The sequence below is a fragment of the Zootoca vivipara genome, chromosome 16 (assembly GCF_965207765.1).
Source record: "Zootoca vivipara chromosome 16, rZooViv2.hap1.1, whole genome shotgun sequence".
Lineage (NCBI taxonomy): Eukaryota > Metazoa > Chordata > Lepidosauria > Squamata > Lacertidae > Zootoca > Zootoca vivipara.
This window is the reverse complement of record NC_142599.1, coordinates 1,680,844-1,693,696: the sequence shown is the minus strand read 5'-3', so window position 1 is coordinate 1,693,696 and position 12,853 is coordinate 1,680,844. Positions and strand designations below refer to the sequence as shown.

At 44.1% G+C, this 12,853-nt stretch overlaps 1 protein-coding gene across 26 annotated transcripts in view; it reads right to left on the bottom strand.

The window, feature by feature from the left end:
* CLIP1 (CAP-Gly domain containing linker protein 1) overlaps nt 1-12,853 on the bottom strand; it is a 99,270-nt gene that overhangs the window by 73,710 nt on the left and 12,707 nt on the right. For 22 of the 26 annotated variants that reach the window (XM_088659433.1, XM_088659422.1, XM_088659431.1 and 19 more), the window contains 2 exons: nt 5,907-6,099; nt 4,910-5,484 (listed from right to left, as the gene is read on the bottom strand). In XM_088659433.1, coding sequence (XP_088515559.1) covers nt 4,910-5,484; nt 5,907-6,000 — 669 coding nt within the window. In that variant the 5' untranslated portion in view covers nt 6,001-6,099. Of the gene's footprint in view, nt 1-4,909; nt 5,485-5,906; nt 6,100-6,892; nt 7,022-8,054; nt 8,233-12,238; nt 12,370-12,853 lie in introns of those variants that run through there. The other 4 variants (XM_035099342.3, XM_088659427.1, XM_035099341.3 and 1 more) reach the window with 3 other exon arrangements.

Here is a 12,853-nt window from a genome sequence, read left to right as displayed (position 1 = left end):
TGCTTCCTTTTAAGCCCCACCCAAGCAAGGAAATCTGCTTTGCAACATTTTGTGAACATCTGGCAGCACAAGTTTCTGCTTTAGAACCCATCTGTAGGAATGGGAGATTTTATCAAGCTATGTCAAAGCCATACAAGACACAACCGTAAATCCTACACCATGAGTAATCTTGTTTAGAGACCATAGAACTGTATCCAAATCCAACAAGCCACAAAATGATTTAACTGTTCATTTCCCTGTTGCCCTGCCAGCTTCTGCAACAAGACCTTATGTGAAGTACGTATGCACTATGGCCTGGTTGCAGACTTAATGTGGCAGCCTTCAGTTCAGTCTTCATACAGTGATATAAGAGCTTGAAATAACATTTTAAATGAAAAGCAATTCCTTAATCTAGAGTTTGAGGATAGAGTGAGGTAAACAAGGCACTTGGTTGGCCATAGGATGCCTCTGTCTTGATCCAGTAGAGTTCTTCTTAGGCTCTTAATTCCAATTGTGATACTTTGACTTGCTCCTTTATTTCAGTATTTGCCTTTACAGTACTCTTAACTTATAGATGCAACCACAAGGGCTAGAAGTTCCTTTCAAAATATTAAGAAATCTTAGTTGGTCTACCCAAAAATATATTTGGGAATCAAATGCCTGTGCATAGCTGCACACTTCCCTCATCCCTCTTTCATCCCTAAGTGGAAACTTCTGCTTTGGACCATCACACCATCTTCTGAGCCACACATTACCCTTCTTGGATGCCCCACCTCCATACATAAATAAAACCAGTTCCATTTCTTCCTGCAAACTACAGAAACTTCATCTGAACAAGATGTTGAAAAACACACAGTATTAACAGTTATTCCTTTCAAAAGCTCTGAAGTGCTTCTGATACAATGGCAGGAAAGGCAAATGTTTTAGATTGTTTCCATTTGCTTTAATCAAATACTAGCTGGCCCAGCCACACGTTGCTGTGGCTCATCCCTGTGTTTCCCCCCACCCTGTGTATCCCGCCCCCCTTCTCCCCCCACCCCCGGCTTATCCCAGTGATTCCCCCCACCCTATCCTGACCCATGATGTAGCACGCCCCCTCTCCCCCCCACCCCCGGATCATCCCTGTGACTGGTCCCACTGTGTCCTGACCTATCCCATCCCCTCCTTCCCCCAACCCGGCAAGTCAGTACCTCCATTCGGCCTAGTCTGTAAAGGCTTCGGCCTTGTATGTAAATGGGAGCCGAGGTGCTGTTGAGAGGGAAGGTTTTATAGGTGCAGTACCAGTGTAGCTGCCGCTAGAGGGCGCTGGTTTGCAACCTGGTTCTTTTTCCAGCACGCATTTTCGTCTGAGTGGTGTGTTTTGAAACACGTGGGTTTTGGGGTTTTTACCTAGCAGAGGTGTGACATCTGTCTTTGAAAATGGTACGGGGTTGCTCTCATATTCACACGTGGCATTGTGTCAAAATTTGAACGCAATCAGTCAAGCGGTTTTGGTGAATTGTGGATACTAACAGACATGGCCAGTTTACATTTTTATATATATAGATGGGTGCCCATTCGCTTCTAAGAAGGACAAACACTTCATTTGGTTGCTGAATGCAAAAGCAGACATATCACTGACTTTCCTATGCTCCTTATCTTCTATCACTTGGCTGGAACTCCACACACCCTGAAGCAACAATATTCTCAGAACCCTTTTACTGTACAAGGAAAGCCACATCCTCCACAGACTTTTTAAAAGCAGACTCAGCCTTTGTGTACCTGGATCATTTAAGATAGCTCTTATTACACAATATTCAATGTGACCGTTTAAGGCAAGGTCCTCTTCAGGTGAGCTATATTTTGACTACAGAAGCACACCTTAAGAGAACTTAAGTACATTCACCAAACTGGGTCAGCAGCATCCCTCTTTCCTTCGACAAGAACCAATTCCGGAGGAAGGCCACAAATGCTTAGGCTCACATCTGTCATCAAATATCCTCCTTAATGGAAACTGAAAATGAGAACCATCTCTTTGAGCTGTTTGCTCTGTGTTCATTATAAGAGGGGGGAGATGTGTGAGCAACAGTAGTCCCCCAAAAGTATCCCAAAAGCCCTCAACGGCAAAACAGGGGAAAGATAACTAGTGGTATGTTACAACGGCTGTGAATGTGCATAAAGGCTGCAGCAGTAAGGAAAAACCAACCGTCGTGATACTCATGCCATCAGAGAAGAGACTTTCTGCAAAGACTATGCATGGATCAGTGTGCACTTATCTCCACACATAAAACAAATTAGCGCACAGGCATCTTCCAAAACGCCCCTCCCCCCAAAAAAAGTCCCATGCAGAATAGCCTCTACAAAAGGTGTGATGGATTTTGAAGAAGCATGAATTCAGGACAAAAGGGATAAACAAGCAAAGAGGAAAGCACGTCTGACAAATCGTCTTCATGATCAACTCCCACCTGTAAACCTATGTCCACACTATGAAAGGATGTGCAGATCCAGAACTGGCCTCCACAGTTATTTACGGACACACCACTAAGACTGTGTTCATGGAAGACCATCTTCCTCGACCACGCGGGATCACCAAGAAATAGAGAGTACAGCTACTACCACAAGTTAAAGATTACAAATAGGAGATAAAAAAGTTGCTCTGGTGGGGAGGGAGCTCAAATAATAAAGCTAACCAGCAAACTGATCCATCAAAGCAGTGAAAACTATTTTCTTACTGAAAACTAATAAAGAAATCATGTTATCTCAAAAAATTAAACAAAGTATGCTATTCTAAATAATGTAGCAATTTAACTGCAAATTAAAATGATCAGATTTACACCACTGGTTAGGATAACTGTTGTTGTTGTTTAGTCGTTTAGTCGTGTCCGACTCTTCGTGACCCCATGGATACTGGATACTGGTTAGGATATCTATGTAGTAGTATCAGTGGGAAACTGGACTTAAGGCTGCAATCCTACACACTTTTACCTGGTAGCAGACAATCCTATTGACCTTTATGGGGCTTACTTCTGAGCAGATATGTATAGGATCACTTTCAATGATTGAACTGGATTTTTTTCTTCCTCAGGTTATACATGTGTTAAAATTCAGACATTAAAATTCTCATTTCAAACCCACTTACTTCCATTCTAAAATACAGTGCCATCACAAGAGCCTATATCAACAAAAGCCGTAATTCTAGACAGGATGGATTCCTTACTGCTTTTGGCAGGGCAAGGCCATGATGAGCATGAAAACCAAAATGATTCACAAATGACAGGCCCCCAAAGGCTTTCCAGATTGTTCTTCCTTGTTGACAGCCCAGTCAAAACATCTACTTGTATCTAACAGGTCTCAGATTAAGTTGTGCCTTTTGGGGAGTAACTGCCAGGTCTGCAGAGCTGTGACAAGCAGACAAACGGAGTCACTTAACTTGTCTAAGAAAGTAACAAGAAGTACCGTAGACAGAGTTCATGTAATGTTCCTGCTGTCAGTGCGTGCGAGGTAATGAGCTTTTTGCTTCAACAGGGCAAGACCAATAGCATTTCTGTTGCCTTGAGGAAGAACGCCATTCAGACTTGCAGCATCAGGTCATGGGCTGGTCTTCCCCAGCAACTGCCAACACCAATTGGCCTTAACTGCCCACAAGCATGAACAGCAAATGCAGCTGGAGAATGTCTGGGTCACAGGATATTGAATGAGAGCGGGGGAAACTTTTAAGACCCAGGAAAAGACTTTGTTCTGACAAGTTTCTGAACTAGTGAGTTACACTCCATAGACTTATGGTCCTTCTACCTTTGGTTTAATTCTAGGGACTTCTATGGTTTGATTAAATCCCTGCAATTTAGCCACAGAATCATCTGAACCCTACTTTTTAGCTACAAGATGTGAAATGCTGGGAAGGCACTAGATTGCAATTCTCAAACTGTGCGCTGCTGCAAGTAAGTTGTTTCAACTCTCAAAAGGTCCCTGAGAGCCCAAAGGGTTGTGTCCAATGCTAGACCTATGCAAAGCAGTTTTGCTGCTTAGTGGAGATGTGAGTCATCTCCATTAATTTCAACTGATCTACTCTGAGCAGGAGCCACCACCCAAAGATTTTGCCCTGCTGCATGATCCTACTTCCTTCCAACCAGCCTCTGCTGGACAGGCAGGTGGTCCTGCCATATCTGCATTTGGTATCATGCAGTCTCTCCTGACAAAGATACGTTGCTTAATTGCCTGCCCTTTGTGGAGGCTGCCTCCTTTGCCACTGCTCTGGGCTTGCTTACATCCAATCAGATGGGTATGCCTTGATTCATGCAAAAGCTCTTTAAGCTACACTATACAGTACCTTTCTTTGGAATGAAAGTGAAGCATGCCTCCACATAATCCAGAAAAAAACCTATACTTCAGCCACCATATAGTCTAATAAATATAGACTTGCATTATTAATTATTAGTATTATTCTGATGAATATATTTTACCATTCAATATATATTTTCAGTGCAGCTAACAAGATAATAAAGCACAATACCGCAATATTATTATTTATTAATTCAATGTGTTAGTCATTTTATGTTATCCAGTCCAGCCCAATGTGACTTACAATCAAATAAACAGACAATAGATACATTAAAACCAAGAAGAAAGAGAAATACATTAGAAATATCCCATCCACTTCTAAAAGGCCACAGATAGCTGTTTCATTATATATGAGAAAAATCTTCCATAAATTAAAAGATCTTCATGTGAGCCTTAAACAAGAGAGTTGGCCCCTGGCAATCCACTCTGGGTAGGCAACACAGCAATTTGCCCGCAGCCTCCGCCACCCAGAAGTCTCTCTCCCCAGCAGCCACCTGCCTCAGCTCTTGATGGCCTACAGAGGAAAGCTTCCAACAATGATTGCAGTGAATAGGCAGCTTGACGTGGAGGCACAGTTTGTTGGTTAGTGGAAATGGAAATAAAACAAACTTACCAAAACTCTGTCTCCCATTTTGAGTTCTCTTTCTCCTTTCTTCAGAGAGCCAGCTTCAGAAAGGTTTGATATGGATTCGCTTGCCGTTTTGGAAAGATTGGTAATTTGAGAAGTGGGGAGTTCCTTAGTAGTAGGAGGAGATGTTTTGTGGGGAATACCTGTGGTGGGCAGGTGCACTGCTGCAGAAGGTGAAGACACGAGGCTAGCAGCTGACACAGAGGTTGGCGAAGTTGCCCGGGAAGCAGAAGAGGCCTGCGTACCATTGGCTTCATCCTCAGTGACTACGTTCCGTGTTAGCTTAGAGGGTCTCGTAAAAATTCCCCTTTGAGGCTCGCACTGGAAATACCGAACTCCAGCCACAGAGCCATCATTCTTGCCAATGGGTTCGTCCAAAACAATCCCTGCCCACTGTCCAGGAGCAAATTGTGTTTCTCCCAGGAACTGGATAAAACCAGGCTTATTCCCATTGACCCAAACACGCTCCCCGATTCTGAAGTCATCCACAAACTCATCCTGTGCTTCTGAAGTGGGTGCAGTTGGTGTCTTCTCACAGGCTGCTGTCTTTTCTGGCGGGGCTAGAACCAAACACAGCAGAGAGTCAGACATATTTATTCTGCAGCTATGTATGTCTGCTTTTGTATCCACACTTTGGTCACATCACCTAATCAGAGTTTCTAGTCCCGTCAGACCAATAAGGACCAGGTTATAGAGTTAGGTCAGTATAATGCAGTGTTGGCTGGAGGTCAACCCCCCCACCATCACCACCACCTCCCTGTGAAATGAGAGGCTATCATGTTCCAAAGGTTTGGAGGGGAGCTGGGAGAACCCCCCCCACAACCAAACATCCAATTGACTCCTGTTTTTGCAAAACATCTTCGGAAATTCACCCCCCTACATGGCAGCTATTAAAAATTAAGCATGCACCAGAAATGTGCAGCATTACATTTTTATCAGAAGATGTTAAAAAAGGAAAAGCCACATCACTCATCTTCCTTACCAGGAGCAGCTGATGCAGCTATTTTCTGTAATGCACCTCCAGGTTTGCTGATTTTGGTGGGGGCCTTAAGCCCACTCGGTTTTAACATACTCATCTTCTTGTCAGTGTTTGATCCCCTCTTGTCTGCAGTAACTATCTTTTCCCAAACATGGATGCAATATGGGTTTCTACGCTGTTTGCCTCCAAGTTAAACCTGTGTATATATTAGAGAAACAAAAAATGAAAGATAAAATGTACTTTTTGCTCTTAAAGGACTTGTAAAGAAACTTCTGGGCACAAAGCCTGCAAGCCTCAGCAAGAAAAAAGGAACATTTGCAGGGCAGGATTGGCTATTGCCACAATGGAAGCCTATTTCATATTAAAAACAACCTTTTTTTAAACTTAATTTCCACATTTCATCTAAAGGTTGCTTGGGAGGGAGGGGAAGAGCGATAACAGAGCCCTTTATGACATTACTAACATTACCATAGAAAATATTCAGACATTTGAGACGTTCAGACAATTCTATGTATTGATAAAGTGCTGTGACACTGCAGAGCAAAGCGCCCCACCAAGCAAAAGGGAGTAAAGAGTGGAGGGTGGGGTGGGGAGGGAGGTGGCACACGAGGGCTTTTAAAGAGCTGAACAACAGTAACAACAAAACTCAGCATAGCATTATCCCTTGACAGCTAATGAACAGACAGCCACCTCTTCTCTATGGGAATTCCTGGCTGAAGATCACAACACATTCTACAGTCCCCCCTACAGCCCCCCAGCACTGCAGCCAGAGATATAAAGGAGTCTCCTCCTCCTTCCCAGTTTCTAGTGAAAGTGAATAGCTTTGATTTAGAGGCCCACTAAAGGCTTTAAAGAAGGAAACAAGTGGCAGTATTATTTTTCCTAAATCAATTTTAACCAAGCAATCCTCACTACATGTTCAGGACTGGCTTCCTTTAAATGCAACAAGGCGGCAGAGAATTGTTTTTTTAACAAACTTACTTACTTACTGGTGATCTAAATGTATCTTTGGCTGTTTGTCAACATACAACTTATGCCAAAAGGTCCTTGAGAGAGGCGTCATTTGTGTGCTAGTGGTTATTGGTGGTGGTGGTGGTGAGAACAATTAAATCACCTACAAGGAGCACTTAGAGGAGGCAGAGAAGTTTTGAAATGGTTTCGAAAAAGCAACTTGGTTGCTCAACTGTTTTCTCAGAACCTGACATACAGGTTATGGAATGCAGATCCTGGTCTACAGTGTGCACAGAGTGTCCTGGCAGCAGCGCAAGCATTTTTCGGTCATCCTCTAGGACTGCTAGCAATACATACTCTGGCCTGGCCTGGAAGAAATGCATTGAAAGAGGACAGAATGTGCCTGTGTAGGAACAGAAGCAAACTCTGCACACATCTTCCACTCCTCTTGCCCCCAGGTGGGTTTCAAACTTTTGTTTGAATATTTATTGGGAAACAAAAACAGGCAGCATCTTTTACCATTTCAGAAGGTAAGAGATCAGGAGAGAGCAGATTAAAACCAAAAAAACAGACAGCTTTAGCCACCCGTGGTTTGGTTGCTAGCAAGGCAGGCTAGCCATCATTACTACCGGTAGGTGCAATTCAGGGGGCAGCAAAGGAGAGGGCTCTGGGCTCACCTTGAGGAAGCTTGCCTGGTGCCCAACCTCTTTATTCCTCAATGCATTTTATATTTTGAAACATTGGAAATGAAGTTTTTAACTTTGCTATTTTACTTGCGTGTTGCATTTATTGTTATTTGGTACTTTAATAGGTATACTGTATTTATTTTGTATTTTTTTTTGCTTTAAGTATGCTGTAAAATCATACTGAGATAAATTATATACCAAAAATAAATATGTTAGCAGAGTTTGAAGGACAGGCCTCCCCGCCCCAACCCTGCTTTGTGCTTTGCCTCAGTATTGAATTGTATGCTCTTTGAGGCAGGGACCCATCTTCTTTTGCTTATGTTATTCTGTGAAGTGACACATATACTGAGAAAGCCTTATACAAAATAATATTAAAGTTAGGGCTTGGGTGTGCACAGATAACGAGCGGGGGGGGGGGGGGCGGGAGATGCCTACGGCGGTGCCAGAGTTGCACAAGTACCTCCCACCTCACCACAAGAAGACGTGAGGAAAAGTAGCAGCAGCAGGAACCCACCTTTGGTGGGGCAGGGTACTGGATATGGCCATCACAGGTATGTAGCTTAGTTTTAATGGCAGCTTCCTGGTCCATTTCTCCCACTCCCACCAGGGGAGGAGCACAGCAGGCGCCCTCCAACAAGCACCAGCACATTGCCCATTAAGCTACAACAGCCCTGCAGCCCTGGCTTCCCCTGCTGCAAGAAGGCAGTCAATGGGTGAGTTGTGAGAAATGAAAAATTGGCCACTTGTTAATATAGTGCATAGTGACAAGGGAAAATGGATGGAAAAACGCCTTTAAAAGCATAAGAGAATTTATAGATGGTCCCCAAGAACAGATTCTCCATGTGGAAGGAAGGGGAAGCACTTTTATTCCTTGTTATTTCACAGGCCCTTAAAAGCCACAATTCATTTAGTCTAATGCCAGTGGTGCAAATCCCTTGAGCTAAAACACCCCCTGAAACCCTTCAAATGATAATTCCAGCAGATTGACCACAAGAATTGGTTATAGGGGGAGGAGAATAACTGGCATGCAGGGCATTAACACTTCATCTGCTAGGGAAATCAACAGGAGGCAACAAAAACCAAGCTGAAAGAATTTGGAGAATAAACCATAGCCCAGTCACAAGGAAAGGGGAGGCACAGGCCTCTGAAATTCTGAGTAGAACAAACCAGATTTACAGTACTGTACTTGGCTACAGAACTTAAGCAGCAATTGATTTCCATTGATGTTTATATGGCTATCAAGGAAATTACAGGGCTAAAATGAAACCTTATATTCAGAAACTCAGGGTTTTCCCTCCTCAAATTCCCTTTAGAGGGTCCAAACTTTAGATGTTCTGCATGACAACCTGCATTCTACAGCATTATTTTAATCGAATGTCAGTGTTCAGGATAAATGCCCCTCACTATCTCATTAATTCTTTAGAAGAGCACAGCAGCAATCCTATGGAGTCAGGCCAAAGGTCTCTCTAGGCCACGGGTGTCAAACTCAAGGCCCGGGGGCCAAATCCGGCCCGCCAGACCTCGTCATGTGGCCCGCCGAGTGCCCCAGCCAGCGGGACCTTGCTGCTGAAGCGCCGTGTCGACAAAGCGCCGACAAACAGCTGGGGCCTGGGGGGGGGGTAGAAAGGCGGCCGGAGCGGCCTCTGGGTCCCTTCGCACTCTTTTCTGGCGCTGAATCAAGGCGGCGACCCCCGCTTCCCTTTCTTTCTTCCTCTCTCTCGTTCTTATTCTTTCTTTCCCTCTCCTTCCTCCCTTCTTTATCTCTGTTTTCTCTACGTTTCTTTTTCTTTCCTTCTTTATTCCCTTCCTTCTTTCCTATTCTTCTTTCTCTCCCCTCTTTCCTTCCTTCCTTCCTCTCTCCCTCCCACTCCCTCTTTTCTTCCTTTCTTCCTTCCTTCCTCCCTCCCTCCCTCCCCTCCTCTCCCCTCCCTCTCTCTCTCCTCAGAAACATAGGATGCTGCTTTATACTTCTGGCCTTTAAACCCTGGAACCAGGAGAGCAGCTCCAGTGAGTCAACCTCAGCCAGTCCCTTTGGTGAAGGGTGGTGGCTCACTGGCAGAACATCTGTCCTGCATGCAGAAGGACCCCAGGTACCAGTAGCTCTGCAAAGGTCCTGCATGAAACCTTAGCGAGCCTCCACCACCCAGTGCAGTTACCAAAAATCATTTTTCAATAAATTGTACAATAATTGTACATTTGAATATCTACTTGCCATTATTCTGACTATGTTTCTGCTTTCAGAGCTAGTTATTACTTACATTATTACAAAAAAAGTAATAATTGAATGCAGTGACAATAATTTATGATAATAAAGAGTGGACACATAGTCCTACAGATACAACCGGCCCTTTGAGGGTGACCAAACTGCTGATGCGGCCCCCGATGAATTTGAGTTTGACACCCCTGCTCTAGGCCATCTGACACTCAGCAGCCAGCATCAGATACAAACAAAAAGCACTAGTTACAGGTAGATAGCCGTGTTGGTCTGACGTAGGTATCTGAAGAAGTGTGCATGCACACGAAAGCTCATACCTATAACAAACTTAGTTGACCTCTAAGGTGCTACTGGAAGGATTTTTAAAAAACAAAAAGCAGTTGACTCCATACACTTTCCTTGCAACTTTGAAAAATCCAAAGTTCATGGACATGTTGAACAAACCCCAGTTATCCTTGTTTAAGCATAATAGAATCAAAGGTCTGAAGAGGATCCATATACTGCCCAACCCTAGACATGAATCGCTATGCACTGTCCCATTTCTCATTACCCTTCCTTGCAGCTCTTTTACACATTAGCTCACATCCTCAGTATTATTTAATATTAAAAGGAGCAAAGGTTAACATAAGCTCCAAGACCAGGGACTGATTATTAATACATTTATATCCCACCTTTCACTTCAATGAGCCCAAGGTGGTGTACAGGGTGCTTCTCCTTCCTGTCCTCACAACTGCCCAGTGGAATGGGTTAGTCTGGAAGAGACAATAACTCACCCAAGATTCCAACTTGAGCCTCTCATGTCCTAGTCCATGGGTAAGCAAACTAAGACCTGGGGGCCGAATCCGGCCCAATTGCCTTCTAAATCCAGCCCACAGACAGTCCGGGAATCAGCGTGTTTTTACATGAGTAGAATGTGTCCTTTTATTTAAAATGTATCTCTGAGTTATTTGTGGGGCATAGGAATTGTTCATTCCCCCCAAAAAAATATAGTCCGGCCCCCCACAAGGTCTGAGGGACAGTGGACTGGCCCCCTGCTGAAAAGGTTTGCTGACCCCTGCCTAGTCCAATATTGTAACCACTACACCACACTGCCTGCTAAGATTACCTTACTATACCATCCAAAACAAGCAAGAGAATCAAAGCCATTTTGCCAAAAGCTTTGCTTTTGCATCTTTTATGCAAACTGCCCATTTGCTTTTGTTTTCTTTTCATGTTTCCCTTCTCTCCCTCACCATCTCACTTCCCTAAGCTGCTAGTTTTCTTACATGCAAGAAGCCTGCTTTTTTGTTTAAACATAAGGCAGCATTTAGAAATGCCATCCCATCCTGGCAGTCCGGAATGATGCAGTCTAAGGAGAGCTTTGCCAAGTGACCTTGCTGAACACATGGATCAGCACAGCAAGCAAAACTCCAACAAAATCTTTCAGCAGGCTGCCTGGTGTAGGGGTTAGTTAGGCTGTTGTTGTTACAGGTAGGTAGCCGTGTTGGTCTGAGTCGAAGCAAAATAAAAAAATTCCTTCAGTAGCACCTTAAAGACCAACTAAGTTTTTATTTTGGTATGAGCTTTCGTGTGCATGCACACTTCTTCAGATACACTTGAAACAGAAGAGTCAGACCCTTATGTATATACAGAGGGGGTGGGTGGGTGGGAATGGGTGATGGGCTGATGGGAGTGGTAAACCATCTAAGGGTCTGACTCTTCTGTTTCAAGTGTATCTGAAGAAGTGTGCATGCACACGAAAGCTCATACCAAAATAAAAACTTAGTTGGTCTTTAAGGTGCTACTGAATGATTTTTTTTATTTTGCTGTTGTTGTTTGTTTAATAAATTTGTATACCACCCTACACCCATAGGTCTCAGGATGGTTCAAAACATAAAAGTACAATATAAAAAACACAAAATACGTAACAAAAATAAGAACAAAGACAACCCAATAATTCCCCCTTCCACAACACATAAAAGGGCATCAGATGTCAATCAGCCAAAGGCCTGGCTGATGAAGAAAGTTTTCGCCTGGTGCCTAAAGGTGTATAATGAAGGCGCTGCCTGAACCTGCATGGGGAGAGGAGAGCATTCCCTGGGAGCCACTGCAGAGAAGGCCTGTTCTCATGTTGCCACCCTCCAGACCTTTCATGCGGGAGGCTTCATAGGATTATCTCAGGGTCCGGGTAGGTTCATATGGACAGCGGCATAGCTAGCCTCCTGGCTGCCCGGGGCGGCAAACCCAAAGGCACCCTGCCCGGGGGGCGGGGCACCCATAGCACGCATGCTTCCCCGCCCCTTCTTATGCCAGGCAGAAGAGGCACATGACACAGGCCTCCGCCAGATCTTCACTGCTTGGTGGGCTTGTTCATTAATATGTGAGCATCTACTAGATGCTAGGCCTCAGGCCTGTCAGTCTTAATATAGTAAGGTTGGCATTCAAAAGCAACGCTAAATGGAAGCAAATTATTGGGAAATTAAATTTTAAGTCCAGCAACATACCGTATTACATGCACAGGAAAACATAAGACAAATGGAACTTCTCTGATACAGAAAGTAGTAGAGAGTCCAGGGTGTCAAATGAGCAGAAGTGGAATTATTGCAGCAGGTCATATTCAGCTAAAAAGTTGCAACCTTTAAGGATTTCTGTCACAAGGCGATGTTTTGTGGAAGTAGCAGCTGAACTGTATGCACAGATATGAAATAACAAAAAGTCTATTTAAAGCCTGAAGTTCTGGTCATTCCGTAAGTTACCTACCCAAACTGAGATACGGCTGCTTTATTTCTGTTATTCACAACACTAATATCTAAGACAGCTTCCAGGGGATCAAATCCTTGAGTGGCTTGGGAAAGCTTCAAGTGCTGCAGCCTGAAATTCCCTCAGCTTGTGCTCTTTAATTAGCAGCACCAGAGTGCAGAGTTAAGTCCATGAGGGTGTGAGCTCTCTCCTCACTCCTGCCTTTTGTATTATGACTTCATTGTCTCTGACCTCATAGCCAAGCATTCAGGAATGTCTGCAAGAACATGCCTTGGAACGCCACTGCTGGTCAGGGGGAAAGGAAGGGAAAGCCCCTCAATGCTAGCCTTGTTACTGCTTTCCTTAGAAGAACAGGAGCT